Genomic DNA, 20621 nt, shown 5'->3' with positions numbered 1-20621 from the left:
TCTTCATTCTATTGAAAGGACTTCCCATACAGCACCAAAGAACCCTTGGCCACAGGGTGCTCCATTGCTGAATCTGACCACTGCTTCATATTTGTATTGCCTTTCCTAAACTTCAACCACAATGTGAGCCATGATGCCATCTCGTTAGAATTACTCTGTGATGGATGAATTTGACTTCAGGCCTAGTAACTTAGGTTCTGTATTGGAATGAAATGAAACGCTTGTAAGTCATTCAGAGGTTAACAGAAGAAGTTTACTTAGCCATGGGATACAAAGGATAATTAATAAGAATATTGCCAAAGTTTGTTGGTTTCACCTTTGTGACATCTCTCAAATCTCTCCTCTTTCCTCAGATTGTACCACCAACCCTGGTGCTGGCCCTTATCTCCTTGGAGCTGATTGGTCTGCCTGTCACAAGTTTCTTCTCACCCTGGTCCATCTTCCATTAACTACCAAAGTGATTTTTGTAAAGTTCAGGTCCAACATGTCACCTGCTTGTCTAATAAATGCCAATAGCTACGTAGCACCTCCAGGATCAAATATAAAATACTCTGTTTAGTTTTCAAAGTCCTTTATAACTTTCTCCACTCCCTCTGTCCCTTCTAGTCTTTATACTTCTTACAATCTCGGCCCTGCCCCACCCCAATCATACCCTTTAATCCAGTACTCCGAGTTTCCTTGCTGTTCTATGAAGAAAACACTCCATCTCTCAGCTCTGGACATTTTCTCTGGCTGTCCCCCATACCTTTAATATTCTCCCTCTTCATCTTTGACTTCTGGCTTCTTTTTTTTTTAAATCCCACCCTCTACAGCAGGTGTCAAACATACCTGGAAACACTCCCAAGAATGTTAGAACCAACTTAAAATATATTTGGGAAACACTTGACAAAATAAATAAAAACATAATAGAACATAGTGTTAATATGGTTTTTTTTGACAGCATTGTTCTACAGGAAGCCCCTTTTCATTCTAGTGCTTTGTCTCTGTTGGCTATTTCCTATTTATTCTGCATTTAGCTTGTCTGTATAGAGTTGTTTTCATGTTGTCTCTTCTATTAGACTATGAGGTCCTCGAGGGCAAAGATTGTCTTTTGCCCTTCTTGCATCCCTAGCACTTAGTACAATGTCTATCATGTAGAAGCTGATTAATAAATGCATACTGATTAATCAGTTTGATTGCTAGCTTTGGATAGATATATCTTTAGACCCCTTCATCTCCATACAGAAACCCATCTGGTCCGTAGGTAAACATGTGGCAACTCATATGGTCTTGGGAAATCCGCCTAGTCTGCAAGACTTCAACTCTATGTGGATGAGCCCATTTATGCCCTTAGGTGACCAGGAAGCCACATTGACAAGTCCAGGGTGTACCAGGAAGCTGTATTACAGGAAGCCCAGTTTTAGCTTCAATCCCCTGAGTCAGTCAAGGTCAGGGGGCAGCTTTGTGGTCTTTTAGGAAAAAAATAAACTATCCTAACCTATATTTGTGGGGGTAGGAGGATCCCTGGTCAGTAGTGGTTTAATCATAGATGTATTTGTCTATTGGAATTAGTATATCTATGCAATTGGAAGCTGTCTAGCTGTTCCAAGACTTTCTTTGAATAAAACTCATCTCCTGCAGTCTATACTTCAAAGAGAAACGTTTTTGTAGGACTGAAGAGGCACAGGTGGAAGAGGCCATACAGGTGATCTAGATCAACCTCTTCCCTTCCCCACCACATATATTTTACAGAAAAAGAAACCTAGGCCTCTAAGTAGTAAATAGCAGAACCAAGAATTGAACCCAGTACTATACTGTAGTGGATAGAGAGCTAGCTATGGAACCAGGAAGGCCTGGGTTCACATTCTGCCTCTGACACATACTGGTTATGTGATCCTGGGCATGTCACTTAGCCTCTCCATATTCTAAGATTGTAAGTTATAGAAAAGGCATTAATCTGCATGGGTAGAAGGAGTTTCCTTACCTAAGAGTTCCTTATTCCAAAAGATATCGTCCCAATTTTAATCTAATCCTAGTCCTCTCACCTCAAATTAATTGACCTTTCCAGAAAATACTCAGTGAACAGATCAATTGACACTAGACTCCTTAGGCCAGTGGAACAAATTACTTCCATTAAAATGAGATTTATAGAAGAGCACCTTATCCATAAAGGACATGAATCCTTTGATGTCTTTTGTGTCCTGGTAATATGGGGCACTTCTTACTAAAGTCGACAGAGAAGCCACACTTACCTTGTGTGAGTCCTTATCTGTAACCACAGGGAATCTAGGCAAGGTCAAGGACAGAGAATTCTAGAAGATGCGTTTGAAGCATAAAACTCCCTCTCAATTCCTTAGGAGCTTGTATGAGGGGACACAGGAGTTTCACATCTGAGTGATGGGACACAGGACTTTCACATATGGGCAATTAGAAACCACTATAAGATGGTATGCGAACAAGTGCCAAACCTAAACCAAGGGTGGAGTGCAGACCATATGCACTGTGGGTAAGCATAGTTTAGTGTAGCAGAGGCACTGGGCTTGAAGTCACATGACCTGGGCAGTCTCAGCTTTGGCTGTGTAAACTTGGGCAAATTACCAAACCTCTTTGTGAAATGTTTTACCTACCTCAGAAAGTTTAGTGCAATTAAATAAGATAATATGTACAAAGTACTCTGCTATTACCTCCATTGAGACCCTTGGAAGCTCTGTTGTGTTGAAAATAGAACCCTTCACCCTCAGTCTCTTCCCAGCGTACTCCTTCCACTTCCTTGCCTTACCAGAAAGCTAGTTTTCCACAAGGACAACATAGCTTCTGGTGGAATATGCTGCCCACCTTTTCTCTTTCTCCTCCCTCCCCACTCCTAACACACAGGCCTAGGAAACAAGGTCAACATCCTCTTTGCCTCTTGCTGCCACTTTCAGATACTGATTGTATCACTAGTTTTCAACAACCAATTCTTTTTTGAAGGACAGGACAATTATCTCGTCCCATTCAGGTTCTTGCTGCTATCATATACCAACTCTTAATCAATACTTTTCTATCATCCTCAGTGACCTGATGCAGTCATTTCCTCAGTGACTTGTCATCTTTCTCTCATCCTCAGCTGTCATCTTTGGTGATATCACTATTCACAAAGATGGCTCTCCTAACACCCTAGCTTCACAATTCTCCTACTTTTCCATGCTCTCGCATCTCTCCATGCTCCCACCTACCAGCCCAAGGCAGTCACTTATATGATTCCATCACTTAATTACTCCATTTTGAAGATATGGAATTTTGAAATTCCACATTTTTGCCACAATTTCTTGCCTTTCCATTTCTCTCCCATTCCATTACTCTTTCTAAATTTGTCTTTCAACCTTATCACCTTCCATTTCTTGATCCTTACCTTTTTCTCCCATTTTATCCTTGTAGTGTCCCACCCTAATCTTGGCTATTTCATCCACTTCAGATGGACTTTTAAGTCCATCTCCCCATCCTGAATTGTGACTCCCAACCCTAGTTAAGCACCAGTACTCACCTTCTCTGATCCTATTCCTGATCCAATAAGTGCTGCTGGAGGAAGTCAGAAGACTGAATTAAATTAAATATATTTTCTAACTTCAGTCCTACAAAAATAATTTTGTGTCTTATTTGTAAAGGGTATGTGACCAGATCAGAAGGAACCTGGTCAATTTAACAAGGTTGAAGGATGAAATAATTGTTCTTGTTTTGAAAATATCTTCCTTTACATCCCCACTGACAACGAATATGGGACTTTGATTACAGCTCTTTGATAAGGTATAAAGAATGTCTTTTTCCTGGGTATAGATAGAGCAATGATTAGAGCTCACTGAGTTTTACCCTCTCATTTTACAGACTAGGAAACTGGGGTTCAGAAAAATTAAGTAACTTGTCTAAAGTCAGTTAGTGACTAATAGTAGTCATTAATAAGTATTCAAAATAGGATTTGAACTGAAGTCTTTGTGACTCCAAGTTCAGCCTTCAATTGGGACCTTGGACACGACATCAAAGATAATTGATTTAATTCATAGAATTTGGGATGAGTGATGGAACCAGGACTGGTAGAGACCAGAGCCCCATTTTCTGACATGACTTTTAAAAGAGAACAGACATATCTATAGTCATATGAAAAAATGTTCCAAATTACTATTGATCAGAGAAATGCAAATTAAAACAACTCTGAGGTACCATATCACACCTATCAGATTGCCTAATATGACATAAAAGGAAAATGATAAATGTTGGGGGAAATGTGGGAAAATTGGGACACTAATACATTATTGGTAGAGTTGTGAACCGATCCAACTAATCTGGAGAGCAGTTTGGAACTATGCTCAAAAGGCAATCAAATTGTGCATACCCTTTGATCCAGCAATACCACTACTAGGTTTGTATGTCAGAGATCATTAAAAAAAGGGGGGGAAAGGACCCACAAGTACAAAAATATTAATAGCAGCTCTTTTTGTGGTGGCCAAGAATTGTAACTGAGGGAATGCCAATCAATTGGGGAATGGTTGAAGTTGTGGTATATGGGGAAGTTGTGGTATATGAGTGTAATGGAATACTATTGTGCTATAGGAAATGATGAACAGGTGTATTTCAGAGAAACCTAGAAAGACTTACTTGAACTAATGCTGAATGAAGAGAGCAGGACCAGAAGAACATTGTACACTGTAACAACAACATTGTGCAATGATCAATTGTGATTGACTTAGCTCTTCTCAGCAATACAGTGATCCAAGACAACTCCAAAGGACTCATGATGAAAAATGCCATCCACATCCAGAGAAAGAACTATGGCATCTGAATGCAGATCAAAGTATATTATTTTCATTTTTTTTTTTTGATCTTTTGTGGCTTTTCCCTTTTTTTCTATTTCTTCTTTTATAACATGACTAATGTGGAAATATGTTTCCATGACTGCATATGTATAACCTATGTCAGATTGCTTGCCATCTTGGGAAGGGGGGAGGAAGAAAAATTTGGAACTCAAAATCTTACAAAAATGAATCTTGAAAACTACCTTTACATGTAATTGGAAAAAATAAAATACTATTTACCAAAACAAAACAAAAAAAGTGAACAGACACAGACTTAGAGGAGGCACCGACACCAGAACTAAGAGTTGGAGATATAAAAGGAGGTATATACAGGGCTAAATCTGGGTCCCTGGGTTGGGGGGAAGGAAAGAATCCTGCTAATCTGAGCAGCTTTTCCCTTGGGAACCTCTACATTTCAGCTTTAGCAGCTGTAATGGTAGCAGTAACAATGCTAAGGGAGTTCCTGGAGAGGTTAGTATATAGAGATGGAAGCTCATGGTAGAGAAATGCAGTAACTAACAAGTGGTAGAATAGGTTGGATTGTCTACTGGAGAGGGAACAGGGTGTCTCGGAACAATGCTAAGTTTCTAAATCAAGCAGCTCCAGAGCTAACTAAGGAGCAGTGATGGATAGATAAGCTATTGTCCTATATATCCCTCTTCCCCTTTATTGCCAAACTTCCAGAAAGAGGAATACAAACTGAGTGCATGTTATTCCTAACAATTTGGTTTACAGCACCCACTCTCTAGAAGCTATTTTTCCCCCAAAGAAACCAGATGATCTTGTAACCAAATCTAATGGTCCCCTAATTTCCTTTGACCTTTTCTGTAGCATTTAATTCTTTCTTGATAATCTTCTCTCTGTTGGAATCAGAGATACTGTCCTTTCCTGAGTTCTCCATTGACCTATCTGATCACTTCCTTTCTTTCTCATTTGCTGACCCCCTACAGTCTTTCACCTTTAGAGGTAGGCTTGCCCCAAAGTTCTACCCTTAACTTGCTTTTCTTCTCCCTCCATGCTCTTACCCCATCTCGTGTCTTTAATGATCACTTCTATGGACATGATATATCCAAATCTTTATCTATCCAGATCATTTTTTCCAGTCCTGTTACATTGCCATCACCTCAAATACAATATTGGTTGGATTAGATGATTTCTGACATCTATGAATTATGTTCAAAATTAAATTCTTCACCTTCCCCTTAGAACCTGTCCCAATTTATCTTGATTTCTGTTGAGGGCACCACTCTCCCAGCACTGTCACACAAAACCTGGAAGTAACATTGGACTCCTTCTATATCCACATTACTCATATCCAAACAGTTTCCAAGTTGTGTCAATTCTATCCCATGAACACTCTCTCAAAACCACTCCTTTCCCCTTTTATTGCTACCACTTCAGTATATAAACTATCATTGCACACTCCTAGCATCATAGCTTACCCCCTCTAATCCAGCCTTCAGGCCTTAGCCAAAATAAGCTCTCTCTGAAACAGATCTGGACACGTCACTCCCCTCTCAAAAAATTTCAGAGGCTTCCCACTCCTTAAAAAGAAGACAGATTCTTTAGTCTGATATTCAAGACCCTCCGAAATCTAGCTCCAACCTGTCTTTCCAGCCTTATCAGAAATTGCGCCATGGCCTTTCTCTTCATTCCAAACAGAACTTATTGCCATTCCTTGATCTTATCCTGCCTTTGCTATCACTGTACCTTTGAACACTGAACAGTAGCTCTCAAACTGCGGCCTGGAGATCTCTGAGACCTTTTCAAGGTATCTGTGAGGGCAAAAATATTTTCATAATAATATTAATCCATTTTAATTTATTTTTCCTCTAGATACTCCCAAATAACCAAAGTGTAGTTGAATTGGTTATATTTGGTCTTTAAAATTGGTGTGTTGTACACACACCAATCAAGTATGAACTGGTATGAAAGAAGTGGAAGCTGCTTCCCAGAAGTGTTCAGTTGCATCATACTTGTGACCTCAGGGATTTGCCCAGGATGGGGCTCAGAAAACTAATGAAGCAGAGGAGGAGATGAATGGGCATCTTGAAGGGAACTGTTCAGCAATGTTTTAGTTGAGGAAGAGGAGGGGTGGATATCACAGAGTACCTGGCTACAGGAGAAAGAGAAGGGAGAGAAAGTGAGAAAGAGCCCTCCAGGATAGTGTGAGAGCTAAGTTTATAAACTAAATTAAGCTAATGGAAAAGATGCAAGAGGGACTTTCCTGTAGTACCCAAGAGATTAGTCAGAGCTGAATGTACTGCAGAGTGAGGGGAGAAGGTAATGATGATAATCACAGGTATGGCTGTATGTTAACTACAGAACCAGAGAGGGGACACTAAAAAAAAAAAAAAGACAATTTCTCTCTCCCTCCCTTCCTTCCTCCCTGCCTCCCTCCCTCCCTCCCTCCCTCCCTCCCTCTCTCTCTTTCTCCTTGTCTCTCTCTCTCTCTCTCTCTCTCTGTGTCTCTCTCTCTCTGTCTCTGTCTCTCTCTCTCTCTCTCTCTCTCTCTCTCTCTCTCTCTCACACACACACACACACACACACACACAGACACAAATTCACTAACGCTGTTTAAAAGGAGCAGGAAGTTCATCTTAGGGTTTTGCTATGTGATGATTCTAGTAGGTGAAGGGGATGTCTGGGAATGTACAGAGGTTGCCATGACCTTCTGGATATAACAAACTACTCAGTAGTGCCCTGCAGGAACTCCTGAGCCAATAAACAGGGATGTGCTGGAGCCAGATCATAGAAGCAGATTTTTCAGTTTGAGTATCACTTTAGAAATCAGCAAATGCTACAAATCAGCACTTGACTTATTGCTCTGTTGATTACCTAGACTTAAGAAAGTGAGGTAGAAAGTGTTAATAATTCAGATTAAACTAAAAAGGATGTCTGGCACACATTCCCTCCTTACCCCTCACCCTTAATCAGTTGTTAATCATTCACCAGCACAGCCCAGGTTATAATGCAAATACAGTCTTGGCGAGAAGTCCTAAGGAAGTTGGTGGAAACACAAAGCAACTTAGCCAGGATGACACACCTAGCAAGCATCAAAAGTAGAATTGGAATCTAGATCTTCCTGATAACAAGCCTAGCCTTCCATCTGCTATGCTATGCTGATGCTAAACCACGGACACCTATGGCAAAACCAGACACAAGGGGTTGTTTAACAGATGGAGTAAGATTGGGTGCAGAGAGCTTGTCGGTGATCACACAGTGAGTCAGAAAAAAAACCTGAAGGAGAGTCCAAGTTTCCAGAAATACCCAAGGTCATAAAATCAAAGACTTAGAGATGGAAATGACCTTAGATAATCTGGTGCAAACACCCCAATGGTTGAGGAAAGTGACACGTGAAGGTTAAGCAGCTTGTTCAATGTCACACAACTAATTAATGATGACTCAGAATTGTTGTATGTATTGTTTCACCCAATGTGAGGGTGAGCACCTTCAGAAGGACTGTTTTCTTCTTTCTGTTTGTATTCCTAATATTTTGCAAGTGTTTACTAGACATGTAATAAACCCATTTAATAACTGTTTTTTCCCCAGTCATTGCACTATATCATTCTACCTGTCCTTTAAAAAAATGGGTGGGTTGACCACAGGAAGAATCCACTCAATTGAGAAAATGAAAGTTAGGATTTATTTTGATCTGGTAAACCTGTATCATTATCTTCCTTTAAGTTCCCAAACACTGAAAGCTGTGGGATTCATATCAAGGTTGGGCCTCATTCTCTTTGCGAGAGAGAGAGAGAGAGAGAGAGAGAGAGAGAGAGAGAGACACAGAGACAGAGACAGAGACAGAGACAGAGAGAGAGAGGAGGAGAGAAAGAGAGAGACTAAACATTACTAAGGATTATTATATCAGAAGTGGGATAATTTCACCAGGGTCTCAGATGGTATATTAGACATAGGATTAGTAAAAATTATTTTAGCTTACCTGCAGGATGTAGAAATATTTATACTTTAAAAGAAAAGAAGAAAGAAATAGAAAGAAAGAAAGAAAGAAAGAAAGAAAGAAAGAAAGAAAGAAAGAAAGAAAAAAAGAAAGAAAGAAATTAAGAAAGGAAGGAAGGAAGGAAGGAAGGAAGGAAGGAAGAAAGAATGAGTTGTTTGGATATATTCCTTAGAGATCTTAATGTAAAAAGGCACAAAGGATAATTTTTGTGAAAATCACACGTCAGCCTGAAGCCCTGGAAGGCTAGGTGTGGAATGGTGCCAGGAAGTAGGCGGGCAGGAGGTTGCCAGGGCAAGCGGCCAGAGCGGCTGCACCCATGGTCCACGCCTGGGGCCAATAGCCCTAGAGACAGGGAGACAAGTGTAATTACAAGAACCAACTTGAAAACTGGATAAGGCAATTGGCATCACCCAGTTTCCCCTCCAAGGCATCACTAATGCACAGGTCACATGTGCCAGCCAAGGCTGAAGGCGGGCATTGGCCACACGTGGTTTCCTAGAACCTAGCCTGAGATCATGATGGTTATTTCCTGATCAGGTCAGCATACACATGATACTGATGGTAGGACAGGACAATAATTTCAGTGCTGGGGTGGTAGAGAAGCAGTACAATGGCCTCAGAAGAGCTCAGAGAAACCCTTTGTTAGACTCAAGAATATAGAAACTAAAAGGGCCTTAGAAAGCATCTCATCCAACCCTTTAATTTTACAAATGAGGAAACTCAGGCAAAGAAATTTACTCAGCATCACACAGTCGTCAGTTCCTGATTCCCCTTCTAGTGGCCTTTCTGATATGTCAGCTGACTGTAAATCCAACTGGGTTTTGACTGCTTAACCCTTTTTACCTAACCAGTGACACAGAACATTTTGGGTAAACATCCTCTGCAAAAGAAATGCAGTCTCTGGAATAAATTTCCATTAACTCACTTTTGTCTTTTTATTGTCAGTGGCTAGCATACAGCAGGCACTTAAATCTTGTTGGTTGAATAATTAACATATCTCTGGATTTATTTTACATTTTTATTACTCATCTATTTTACTTACTACAAGTGGCATTCCAGATATCTTTGGGACTAAGTCAAGAATATCTGGGTCTGAATCTGCCTCAGATGCTAACATCATGTCTCTGTTTACTCATCTGGAACACAGTAATAACATCAGCATCACTTACCTCACAGGATGATTATGGAAACTGTCTGAAAAGTGCATTGGAAACCTTAAAGTGCTATAATAAATGTCAGTTATCATTATTATTTTTACCACGGAGCCCAATAATTAGAGAAAGCAGAAAGGATTTCTGCATATATTCTGTTTTTCAGACTGCTTCGGTCTGGCTACCCAATAATTTGCCCTGATCACCTAAGATAAGCCATTTGTCTCTACAGGCCTTATTACAAAATGTACCAACTTTGTTTATGAGGTTAATAATGAAGATTAATTGGCTGTGGGCACAAAGCATTTCTTTAAAGCTATCGCCCTAAAAATTAATTATGAAGCCTCTCTCCTAAGCGGGATGATCATCTAGTCTGATCATAAGACCATTTCGAGGCTAATTAGTTTGCCAAAGCTGGCTGGAGACGGGGACTTCGGGAGAAGTGGGGTGCCTTCCTGGCAAGCTGGGCGGCAGTGTGCCTTTAAGGAGGGTGGCTTGGGTGCAGTTTCCCAGGCCGGAGAGTGAGACGGGAGATAACCCAGCCGTGAGTCATCCTTTACTGGAAGATCCTGGAGACAAAGTTGCACAGATACAAAACATAACAAAACACAAACCGGGGGAAAAAACGCAAAACAGAACACAACAACCCACACACGCACCAACGAAAACTGTCATCATGTACGTAAGCATGCGACTGAAAAACTATAAAGTGGGGGAGAAAGAAGGGCTGGCCAACAGCCTCTGCGGGAGGGGCGTCTGCGGGTCCCCCCCCCCCCCCCGCCCCTGCCCCTGTCCCTCCCCTCCTCCTCTTCCCCATCTCTCTCCCTCCCCCTCCCCCTCCCTTCCTCCTCTTCCCCACCCCTCCCCTCCTCCTCTTCCCCATCCCTCGGGAGCCGCACCTCCTCTTTCCCAATCCTCCTCCTTTGAAGAGGATGGGGTTTGCTCTCGGCCCACTGTCCTGGCGGTCCAGGAGGGCTCGGAGTTTATTTCTCCTTTCTGCAGACAGATTCCATCGTGAGAAAAAAAAGTAGCCAGCCTGTTAAAAATTTAATTTAATTTGTTTATTTTGCAAACGCCAGATGCCGTTGTTTCTTTCCCGAGGAGGGGCAGTGGAGGGTTCTGGACAGCATCCTGAGGAGGCTTCATCCCCGCCAGCCTGTGTGCCTCCCAGAAAATCTCATGGACCAAACTGCACCTTCTGACCTCCCAGGGTTGAGGGAAACCCTAGAAGACAGGATAATATGCACATACCCCCGCCACACACACACACACACACACACACACACACACACACACACACACACTCGGGGGTGATGGGGCGGGAAGAGACAGAAACGGAGAGACAGGGAGAGACACCCACAGAAACTGGCAGATGGAGAGAGAGAGAGAGAGCCCTAGCTGGCTGAACAGACTTTCCTGGTCCGCTTTCATTCTGCACTGTGGAACATGTTACCCACTTAAACCACATTGTTGCTTTTTCCTTGGGTTGATGGCAGTGACTAAGATGGTGCGATTTCTCCCTTAGGACCTGGGAAGAGCTGGGCTTCAGAGATTCCATCTGGAGACTCGTGGGAGACTAACCCTCGCCTTTCTCCCCCTCGGCTCAGCCTCAGCCTCAGCCTCAGCTGGATCGGTCCATTGAGTGTGTCCTGGCAACGATTTCTCAATCAATAAACTTTTATTAAGCACCTACTATGTGCCGGCCACTGTGCAAATGCTGAAAATTTGGGAAAGTTGTTAGCTCCATGAAAGAGAGTTTTACTGACTAGAGAGGGGAAAGCCACAAGGACAATGCAAATTTGAGGTGGGAGAAAACCTTTCCCCACCATAGATCCTATGTCTTAGCCCCCAAACTTTTTGACAAGATAGAGGCCGCTGGTGGCGTAGTGGTTAGGAGAGAGCATGGAGTCTGGAGTTAGAAAGACCTGAGTTCAAATTCAACCTCAGACACTTCATATCAGTGCGAGCCTGGGCAAGTCATTTAATCTCTGATTGCCTGGTGAAAGGATCCACTGAAGAAGGAAATGGCACCTCACTCCTGTCTTTGCCAAGGAAACCTCATGGACTGTATGGAGCAGGAGTCAGGAAGAGTAGGGCGCAACTGAACAGTAGTAGTAAAAACAACTTTGCTCAGGAGGACTGAATAGAAAAGACAATAGAATTATAGCTGAACAGAACCTTAGAGGTCATTTAGTCACAGAATCACAGAATTTGGGAGTGGGAAAGACCAATCCATATAAGAAAGGAACATTACATGGCCAATTACCAGTTGTCTAGCCTCTAGATAAAGGAAGCCACCACTTGTGAAGCTAGCCTGAACTATCCTCAAACAACTCTAATCATCAGGATATTCTTCCAGAAGTTGAGTCTCTTTGTCACGTCTTCCCTGGCTCTGCCTTCCAGGGTCATATCAAAGAGGTCTAATCCCTCTTCCACATGACAACCCCTCAATTTCCCCTTCTCCAGGCTAAACATGCCCAATTCCTTCAACCTATCCTTCTGTGACGTGGACTCAAGGTCTTTTACCATCCTGTTTGCCTCCTCTGTACAGTCTCTAGTTTATCAACATCCTTCTTTAACTATGATCCTCAGAACAGAACACAATACTCTGACAAGGACATAATACAATGGGGCTACAACCACTTCCCTTTTCCTGAGAATTCTATCTTTCTTAATGCAAGCACAAGCTTCTATGACTGCCGCATAAAACTGCTGATTAATATTGAGGTTAGAGCGCCGCTAAAACCCCTAGCTCTTTTTCAGAACGATTGTTATTTAGCTGAACCTAAGCCATCTTAAACATGTAACAATGATTTTTTTTAACTGGAGTATTTTACCTTTATTCTTAATGAATTTCATTTTATCCATTTCAGTTCAGTGTTCTAGCATGACAAGATCCTTTTTTTTAGATCAGCTATGTCATCTACTTATGTTTGTTCTCACTCCCAGTTTTGTGTCATCCAAAATTTGATATGTAATCTTTGCAGTTGTCCAAATCATGGGTAAAAATGTTAAATAACACAGGGCCAAGTACAGATCCCTGGCGCATTCCACGTTGTTGTGGTTCAACTAAAACGGTCTGAAACCATCTGATTGTATGATCAACTAATCCATAACTCAACAAGAACGGAATGAGTTTAGTAAAATCTAGGTAAACTATATTCACGGCATTCCCCTCATCTGCTAGTTAAGTGATACTGGGAGAAAAGGAAATGAGATTATTGATGTGACAGTATTTATTCTTCATGAAGTCATGCTGGCTTATTGTCATCAAAACTTCCCTTTCTAAATTTTTGCCAGTTACTTCTTTAATTAATTGTTCTAGAGTTTTCTCAAGATTTGAAGTCAATCTCACCATTTTATAGTTTTAAAACCTGATTCTTTTAAAATTGGATCAACCTTTGTTTTTCTCCAACCTTATGGTACTTCCCTAGTTGTTCATGATCTTTCAAATATCATGCACATGATTTAGCGATCACACCTGCCAACTCTTCAGCAGCCAAGGATACCTCGGAGTCAGGTGACTTGAATTTATCAAGGACAGCTATGTGCTGTTTTAGTAAGGGAATACCCTTACTTACTTTGGATATCAATTCCCTGTTAGTCATTTTTTCCCTATCATTTCTAGCACACGAGTCATTTTCCTTGGCAGAGAAAACAAGCAAATTAAAAGTTCGGCATTTTTGCATTCTCTTTGCCACCAATTATCGTTGTACCATCCACTCCATGGAAAGGTTCCATTTCTCCTTTGATTCTCCCTTTTCTCCAATATATGGGGATAGGGATGGGGGAAAGGGGAAGAGCTAAAAACAAGTAAACAAAAACCTCTACCCTTTTCAAAAATTGTCCTTAATTCCCCTCACCAGCTCTAGTTCATTCTGAGCTTTTAGCATTCCTGACATTATTTTTACAAGACTGTGCCATGATCTTATAATATTCATTTTCTGTTCCTAGCCTAGTTTCCATTTTGGTATATATTTTAAAAATCCAAGTTGACTGGTACCTTTGCCATGTAGTCACACTGGATTTTAGACAAATCCCATCTTTCATTCTCATCAGAATTGTTTTCCTTTCTGTATTCAAAATTCCATTCTTGAACATCTCCTGGACCTTTTGTGCTGACTTTTCCTCTAGTATTGTAGCCCATGGGAGCCAATCTGATCTTTCTTTGAACCTTTCGAATCTGCTTTCCTCAAATATAGGATGTATGTCACAGACCATACCTGGATTTCTATCTCTCTATCACAGACTCTCAGAGGAATGATCACTTTCCCCCAGAGTGACCATCATTTCCACCCTAGCCACTAAGTCAACCCTTACTGTCAGATCCAGAATAGAATTTCTTTTTATTTGTTCCTTCATTCTTTAAAAGATGAAATTATCAGTAAGGCAAGTCAGGAAATTGTTAGACACTCTAATTATTTTTTTTTTGTGGGGGAGACTGAGAGACAGAAAGGAAAATAATGTCTGAGGACACTAGCCTTTGGAAGTATTGCTCTCCCCAAGGCTCTTGGGTTCAGAATCTTGAACTGATCCTACCAAGGTCTGAGGAGAGATAGCAGTCAAGGGGTGGTGGTGGTGGTGGTAGTGGTTTGACTTACTCAGCAATGCTTATTAACAAGTCAAACCAAAAGGAAGCCTCCAAGAAAATGAAGTAGAATCTATAACATAAGCTCCTTGAAGTCAGACAGGGTTTTTCATTTGTCTTTCCCTCTCCTCCTCCCCAGCTCCTGGGGTACAATGCCTTACATATAGTAGTAATTTAATAAACACTTGTATTGAATTGAAATAATTCATCAGCTCTTAGCATCATGATGGGAAGAAAGAGTCATTTAACTTTGCAAGAGGTGAAGAATTAGTTCCCCACTCCAGGCCTATAGTATGTGTTTACTTGTTGGAAAGGAGCCAAAACCAATCCCTGCTTGCCCATAAGCATTGCTGGTAGTTTTAAGCAACTCTGTTGTTGTGACAATGAAGGAAAGATTCCCTGAGGTCCTTCTATATAAAGGCTCTCAAGGGAAACCCACAAAATGAATCATAAAAGGAAACGCAAAGCATTTTTAAGTGTAAGAGGCTAGATGTTCTAAGTTCAGTGCTGTTGGAACATTATATCTGGTATCTCAAAAAGCTTCCTGAAGGCAGAGGAATGCTTTCATTTTTTGACATCTATTGAGGGCAAGGCTGACTCAGGCCAGCATTCTATTGATATAGATTCAATTTTGGGACCAAGGGAGACACTCAGAAGTCATTGAACAGTTTTTGAAAAAGAGATTGATACGATACTCTAGGACTTAACGTGAGTAGATGAGGCCTTGTTTCTTTCCTGGTCAGCTGGGAAGAGTATGGTGATTTGAATAGTTTGGGAATGTTCACCAAGTCTTTGGGGCCCCACCTCCACGTGAGTAGACCGTTTTATGCCCATAGGTGAGTAAGAAGTCACATCAATACATCTAGAGACTACCAGGAATCTATACTTGATCCGCAGGGCAATCTATTTTTTGGTTTTATTAACTTTAAGGGAAAAGCTATTGTGACCTTTGCAGGGGAGGGACCATAGGGAAACACCAGTAGATATTGGTCTTAATATATCATCTTATCTCCATCACCTAATACAATGTCCAATATATGGAGAATGCTTAATAAATGCTTATTCAGATGAATGCATTGAAGTAGCCTTGTAATAAAGATAATTAATATTGCTAGCTAGTGTCACTAGCCCATTTGATAAACATAGCCAGGTAATGGGGAAAGTTTTCAAGTAGAGGTTGAGGTTGGAGCAAGGATATGGCTACAGAACTGGGCAAATGTACTGCCTGGAGTGGCAGTGATAATGTGGTTTGGAGTCAGTTGATGACATTTCCTGTAGGTGTGAGAACACATTCTTATGTTTGTAACTGTGTCATTAAGGAATGAATAAATAAGTGAATAATTTCCTAAGTGCTTATTATGTGCTGGGCATTGTAGTGGGTACTGGAGATAAAAATACAAAAACATGACAGTCTCTTCCTTCAATGAGTTTACATTCTAATAGGGGAAGAAAAGGGTATTTTTGTATTGAAAGGAGCAACATAGCAGCAAATGACACGTTTTTTTCTTTCACCAACCATGGATGTCCCCCTAGCTTCTGTCCTGCCACTTTTTCTTTTCTCCCTCTATACTATTTCACTTGGGGATCTCATCAGTTCTCATGGATTCAATGATCATCTCTGTAGATGATTCTCATATCTATTTATATAGACCTCACTTCTCACCTGACCTTCATTCTCCCATCTCCAACTACCCTTTGGAAATCTCAACCTGGATTTCCATAACTCAACATCTCCAAAACTAAACTCATTGTCTTTCTGCTTAAACCCTTTCCCTCTTTCTGACTTCCCTCTTACTGTTGAGGGCACCATCACACACATGCACACAATCTTTTTTTCTTTTAAAACATTTTAAAATATGTATTTATTTATTCTTAGTTTTCAATATTCACTTCTATAAGATTTTTAGTTCCAAATTTTCTCTCACTCACTGCCCTACCTGTACCCCAAGACTGCATGCAATTTGAAATAAGCTCTACATATACATTTATATTAAACATATTTTCATATTAGTCAACACATATATAATTTTACTTGTATAAAATGTGTATGTTGTATCCCCCTATTGGATGGCGCACTCTTTGAGGTCAAGAATAGTGTTTGCCTTTCTTTGGAGCTCCAGCTTGTGAATATGAGTTTTCCTCTTCATGGTTACAAAGAGTTTGATGAGACTGCAGATTCACTGAGGTACTGAAACCTATATTATTATTATATCATTATATTCCCTTTATTGGAAGGATGCCATATAAGTTAGAGGTGGTTGTGGGACAGTTGCATTTTATTTCTTTTGAGTTTCCTGTGTGTATTTTGCTCCTCTTGAATACTAGCGCTTGTATGTTTGCAGTGATTTCTAGGATTTCAAGGTAGCTTTTGCAGAAATAAAATACTAGCACATTGAAGGCTTACTTTTCCTTTGTCTTTTTTGCTGAGAGGTAACATAACAAGGGCCAGGACTAACACGGTGAAAGTAGTTAATGAGCAATAGGACAGAGAACGCGATCCAATATTTAGTGGTGTAGTGCCAGTAATTACTCCTATGACCGTCTAGAGCAAGATAAAATTCATTTGGGAGCAGAGCATGAAGGGTTTGAATTCTGTCAAGAAAATGGGTGTTGACTAGATAGAGAAGGCATGTTCTGGGCCAGACCTGACTCAGGCTAGTTCCCTGGTATTTTAGGTTTAATATTGGAATAAAATGAGACACTCAGAGATTATTTAACAGTTGACTAGAGACTGACTTAGCCATAGCAGGGGAAGGATATTTACAGTGACAAGCATTGAAGGTTTCTCAGGTTGATCTAGCTGAGAGAAGCTCGCTTGCCTTAATACCCACCATGGTTGGCCAGCCAAGCATCAGAGAGTGCCTGGAGTATCTCATAGTCGCTTTGTATTTAAGAGACCAGAAATTGCTTATAACAGCCTGAGTCTTTCATTCCCTAAATTAACCAAGTCTTAATACCTTGTAAGGAAACAGTAGTCTAACTTGCTTAGGGAAGGGTTTAGGATATTTCTCCTAATATCCTAATATAGGGAAGATACTCTCAGCCAGGAAATTGCATGAGTAATGGTGCAGGAGCAGGAATATGTCCAATGTATAGAAAGATAATGAAAACAGTCTAACTGAAGCACTGAGCTCATGGTGAGGAGAAAAGGTCAATGTTGAAACAGCATTCTGAGATTTCTTTAAGGCTGAACCAAGTGAAAGATGTCTGTTAAAGGCAGGACCCGCAGTTGCAATGAAGGATAGCCAAGTTAAGACATGTGGGTAAGTTATCCTCTATCAAAAGTTCAGGTCTTCTGATATTTAGGGCTCCAGGTCAGGGGACAATAGACCTGAATTCTACTGCTATAAGTCTGTCTGACTTACACTGTGGCCTTCATTAAGGAATTTGAGGAGGTTTCCATATTTCCCAACTGTGAATCATGGATAATGTCCTTTTTCCATGGCAAAGGCTGTTGTAAGAAGGTCAGATAGATGTCTGGGAAGTACCCAGAGAGTCACAGCTCCCACTCAATAGATCTCCAGTCAACAAATTAGTCTGGAATGTTTTCCATTGGGATAGGCTCCTCTCTCTGGGTCAGTCAATAAAAATCTCAGTCACCATAACTATTTCACCCCTTTGTTTTAAAACAAAACCAGGAAGTATAAAGATGTTGTTTAGTGGGACTGGTAAAAATTCTGGTGGAATGTAGTGTTATTTCACAAGCAGTGTGACTAGTATCACTTCTTTCAACTGAACTAGTTAGCTCCCACAGAAACCCTGGGGACATAACAGGAAAACAGACTTTGGGAAGGGCAAGATGTGGAAAAGGCTCAGTAAACATGTTTGTTCTGTCAATTAGTTTGGCTTGACTGAAGTATGGCTCTGTTACTGATTTATAATGACAGGCAGCTTGGCCTTCAGTCCCTTGAGATCTTTAGGCAAGTTAAGTCTGTGGAACTGCTGGTTCCTCTAGATTTTTTCTTATTTTGTCCCAATCTGACACAGGATCCATAACTCTGATCTTAGTAACAATGGCTACTGACAGATGTCTTCAGATTAATGAGGCCACAAATTCAAGGACAGAAAAGATAAAAATAATCGCAAAGGACTAGGCCTCTTGCTTAAATCATAAAACATTAACCTTTACCCTAGAATTCTTGCCTATAAGAGGGGGTTAAAGTTTCACAAATTGTACATCCATAGAAAGGAGGCAAGGATATTAAAAGAGGAAAAAGACTAAACAACTGACCACCTTTTGTCAGTAGTTCTCATATGACTTGTAGGACCTGAGTCCATGCTGGGGATTTCCCACTCTCTGATTTGTCCTAAATTCAGAATGCAGAGAATTTATTTTTTAAATAGTTTTTAATTTTTTAGTTACATGCAAAGACAAATTTTAACATTCATTTTTAAAAAATTTTGAGTTCTGAAGTTTCTTCCTTCTCCCTTCTCCCCTTCCTAAGATAGTAAACAATTTGATATAAATTATATATGTGCTATCATGTAAAACACATTTTCATATTAGTCATGTTGTAAAAGAAGAAATAGACCAAGAGAAAAACAACACACACACAAAAATAAAGAATGTGAAAATAGTTTATTTTAATCTGCAGAATACAGAGAATTTAAAAGAGAGTGAGAGGAGAGGAAGTGGAGACATTGATGGTTAGGTGATTTTCTTAAGTTTAGTCATGAAAAGAAAGAATAATACAGGACATAGTGATCAGAGATGGAAGGAGAGAAGTCCACAGAGGAAGAAAGGTCAATTCAGGGCCCTCGTATGATGTCCAACTTCATGGCCTGTAGGGCTCAGGAGGCTTGCCTCACAGCAGGCAGGACTAGATTAAAATACAGTTTAGGGGAGATTGGATAGGAGGCAAAATTTGGTAATTCCAAGGTGGCTTTGGTCTAGGACTAGAATTAGAGCAGTGGAGAAACAGATGTCAGAGGTCTGAGGTCTAGATCTAAAGGACCCCAGGAAGACTCTGGAGCAAGGAGGCCATGGAAGGCAAGCTGGATCTGGGGCTTTATGGGAAATCTCAAGGGGCAAAAACAGAGGTTAGTTATTTTTTTAAAATCATGGCAAATACATTGAGGAGCTAAAGGAGCTCTTATCATGGTTCCCCTAATCTAGAACTCTTCATTATCCTATAGTACTGAGGAAATAAGGCAATGATCAAGGAAGATTTTTAGGCATCCTGAGTATCCCTTTAGATGCCCTTACTTTGACTTTAGCTTCTAATCCTGTACAGGGGAGAGTGAGTGTTAATAGTGACTATTTCTTTTTTGACCGGAAACCCTGAGAGTCTTCCCCTTATTTTTTAAGTAAAGGGGCCATCCCTTGATTCACTTTTTTAAGAGGCCTATTCATTGAATGCATGTTACCTCACTCAAAGTGAGAGCCTGAAAAAGCCTTAGCCTAAAAGAGTCAGGGTCTCCCAGTGCATCCTGGGTCATCTCCAGTCATTTTGATGACTGGCCACTGGATCCAGGTGGTTCAGGAGGAGAAAGTGAGGTTGGTGATCTTTCACAGCCCTCCCTGACTCAAATCAAAGACAAGTGCAAGTCATGTCATCATTTCCCTGACATGGTCTTCTTTGAAAATGAAGGGCAAACACAAAATTAGATAAGATGATGAGGGCTTTGCTCTGGGACACTGAATTCTGAGAACTCTGAGAACTCTTGCAAGGTTTCAGCAGCATAGAAAAAGTAGAGATAATTAACTAGTTAGAAAAAATAGCTTGTTCAGATGAGAAGCTACCAGATGGCAGATGGTAATAGGCTGTTCCCTGTCCTGCCCTATTATTTCCTCCACTCATTTGGAGGTGTCCCCAGAAGCTCTTTCACAGAGGTTTGTCTGAGTTTAGGTCCCGCCACTCTTATGGGATGTCTTGCCCTACCCCCTTCCACGCTTTATGCAGCTGATCTTGGGTGCTATTTGGGGTGCTTGCCTAAGGCAAAAACTTGCTCTTCCAGGCATGTGCTATAAGATCCTGCAAATGGAGTCAATCTTATAAAATTACATGCCAAAATATAGTCAAGTTCTTGTATTAGGTCTTAGGGCAATCCAAGAAATCATGGCCTGCAATGATTCTTTTCTGGCTGCTCTCAAGTGACATTTTGCTTTTCGGTTG

The 20621-nt window shown here is 40.7% G+C and overlaps 1 protein-coding gene and 1 long non-coding RNA gene across 3 annotated transcripts in view; both read left to right on the top strand.

Moving 5' to 3' along the window:
• KLF13 (KLF transcription factor 13) overlaps positions 1-911 on the top strand; it is a 104126-nt gene extending 103215 nt beyond the window's left edge. The window contains exon 3 of one of the 2 annotated variants that reach the window (XR_011968496.1): positions 354-443. Coding sequence is in view for 1 of the 2 variants with exons in the window: in XM_072616591.1 (XP_072472692.1) it covers positions 354-559 (206 nt within the window). In the remaining variant the exon portion in view is untranslated. Of the gene's footprint in view, positions 1-353 lie in introns of both variants that reach the window. The other variant, XM_072616591.1, reaches the window with a different exon arrangement.
• Positions 912-10284: 9373 nt separating this feature from the next.
• Positions 10285-11612, top strand: LOC140508691 (uncharacterized). Its single transcript, XR_011968495.1, has 2 exons — positions 10285-10595; positions 10997-11612. It is a non-coding gene; the product is annotated as an uncharacterized lncRNA (long non-coding RNA).
• The last annotated feature ends 9009 nt before the right edge of the window (positions 11613-20621 follow it).

This window comes from Notamacropus eugenii, chromosome 1, assembly GCF_028372415.1.
Source record: "Notamacropus eugenii isolate mMacEug1 chromosome 1, mMacEug1.pri_v2, whole genome shotgun sequence".
In the NCBI taxonomy this organism is placed as follows: Eukaryota; Metazoa; Chordata; class Mammalia; order Diprotodontia; family Macropodidae; genus Notamacropus; species Notamacropus eugenii.
The sequence above is the reverse complement of the archived record's forward strand: the minus strand, read 5'-3'. Positions and strand labels throughout refer to the sequence as shown.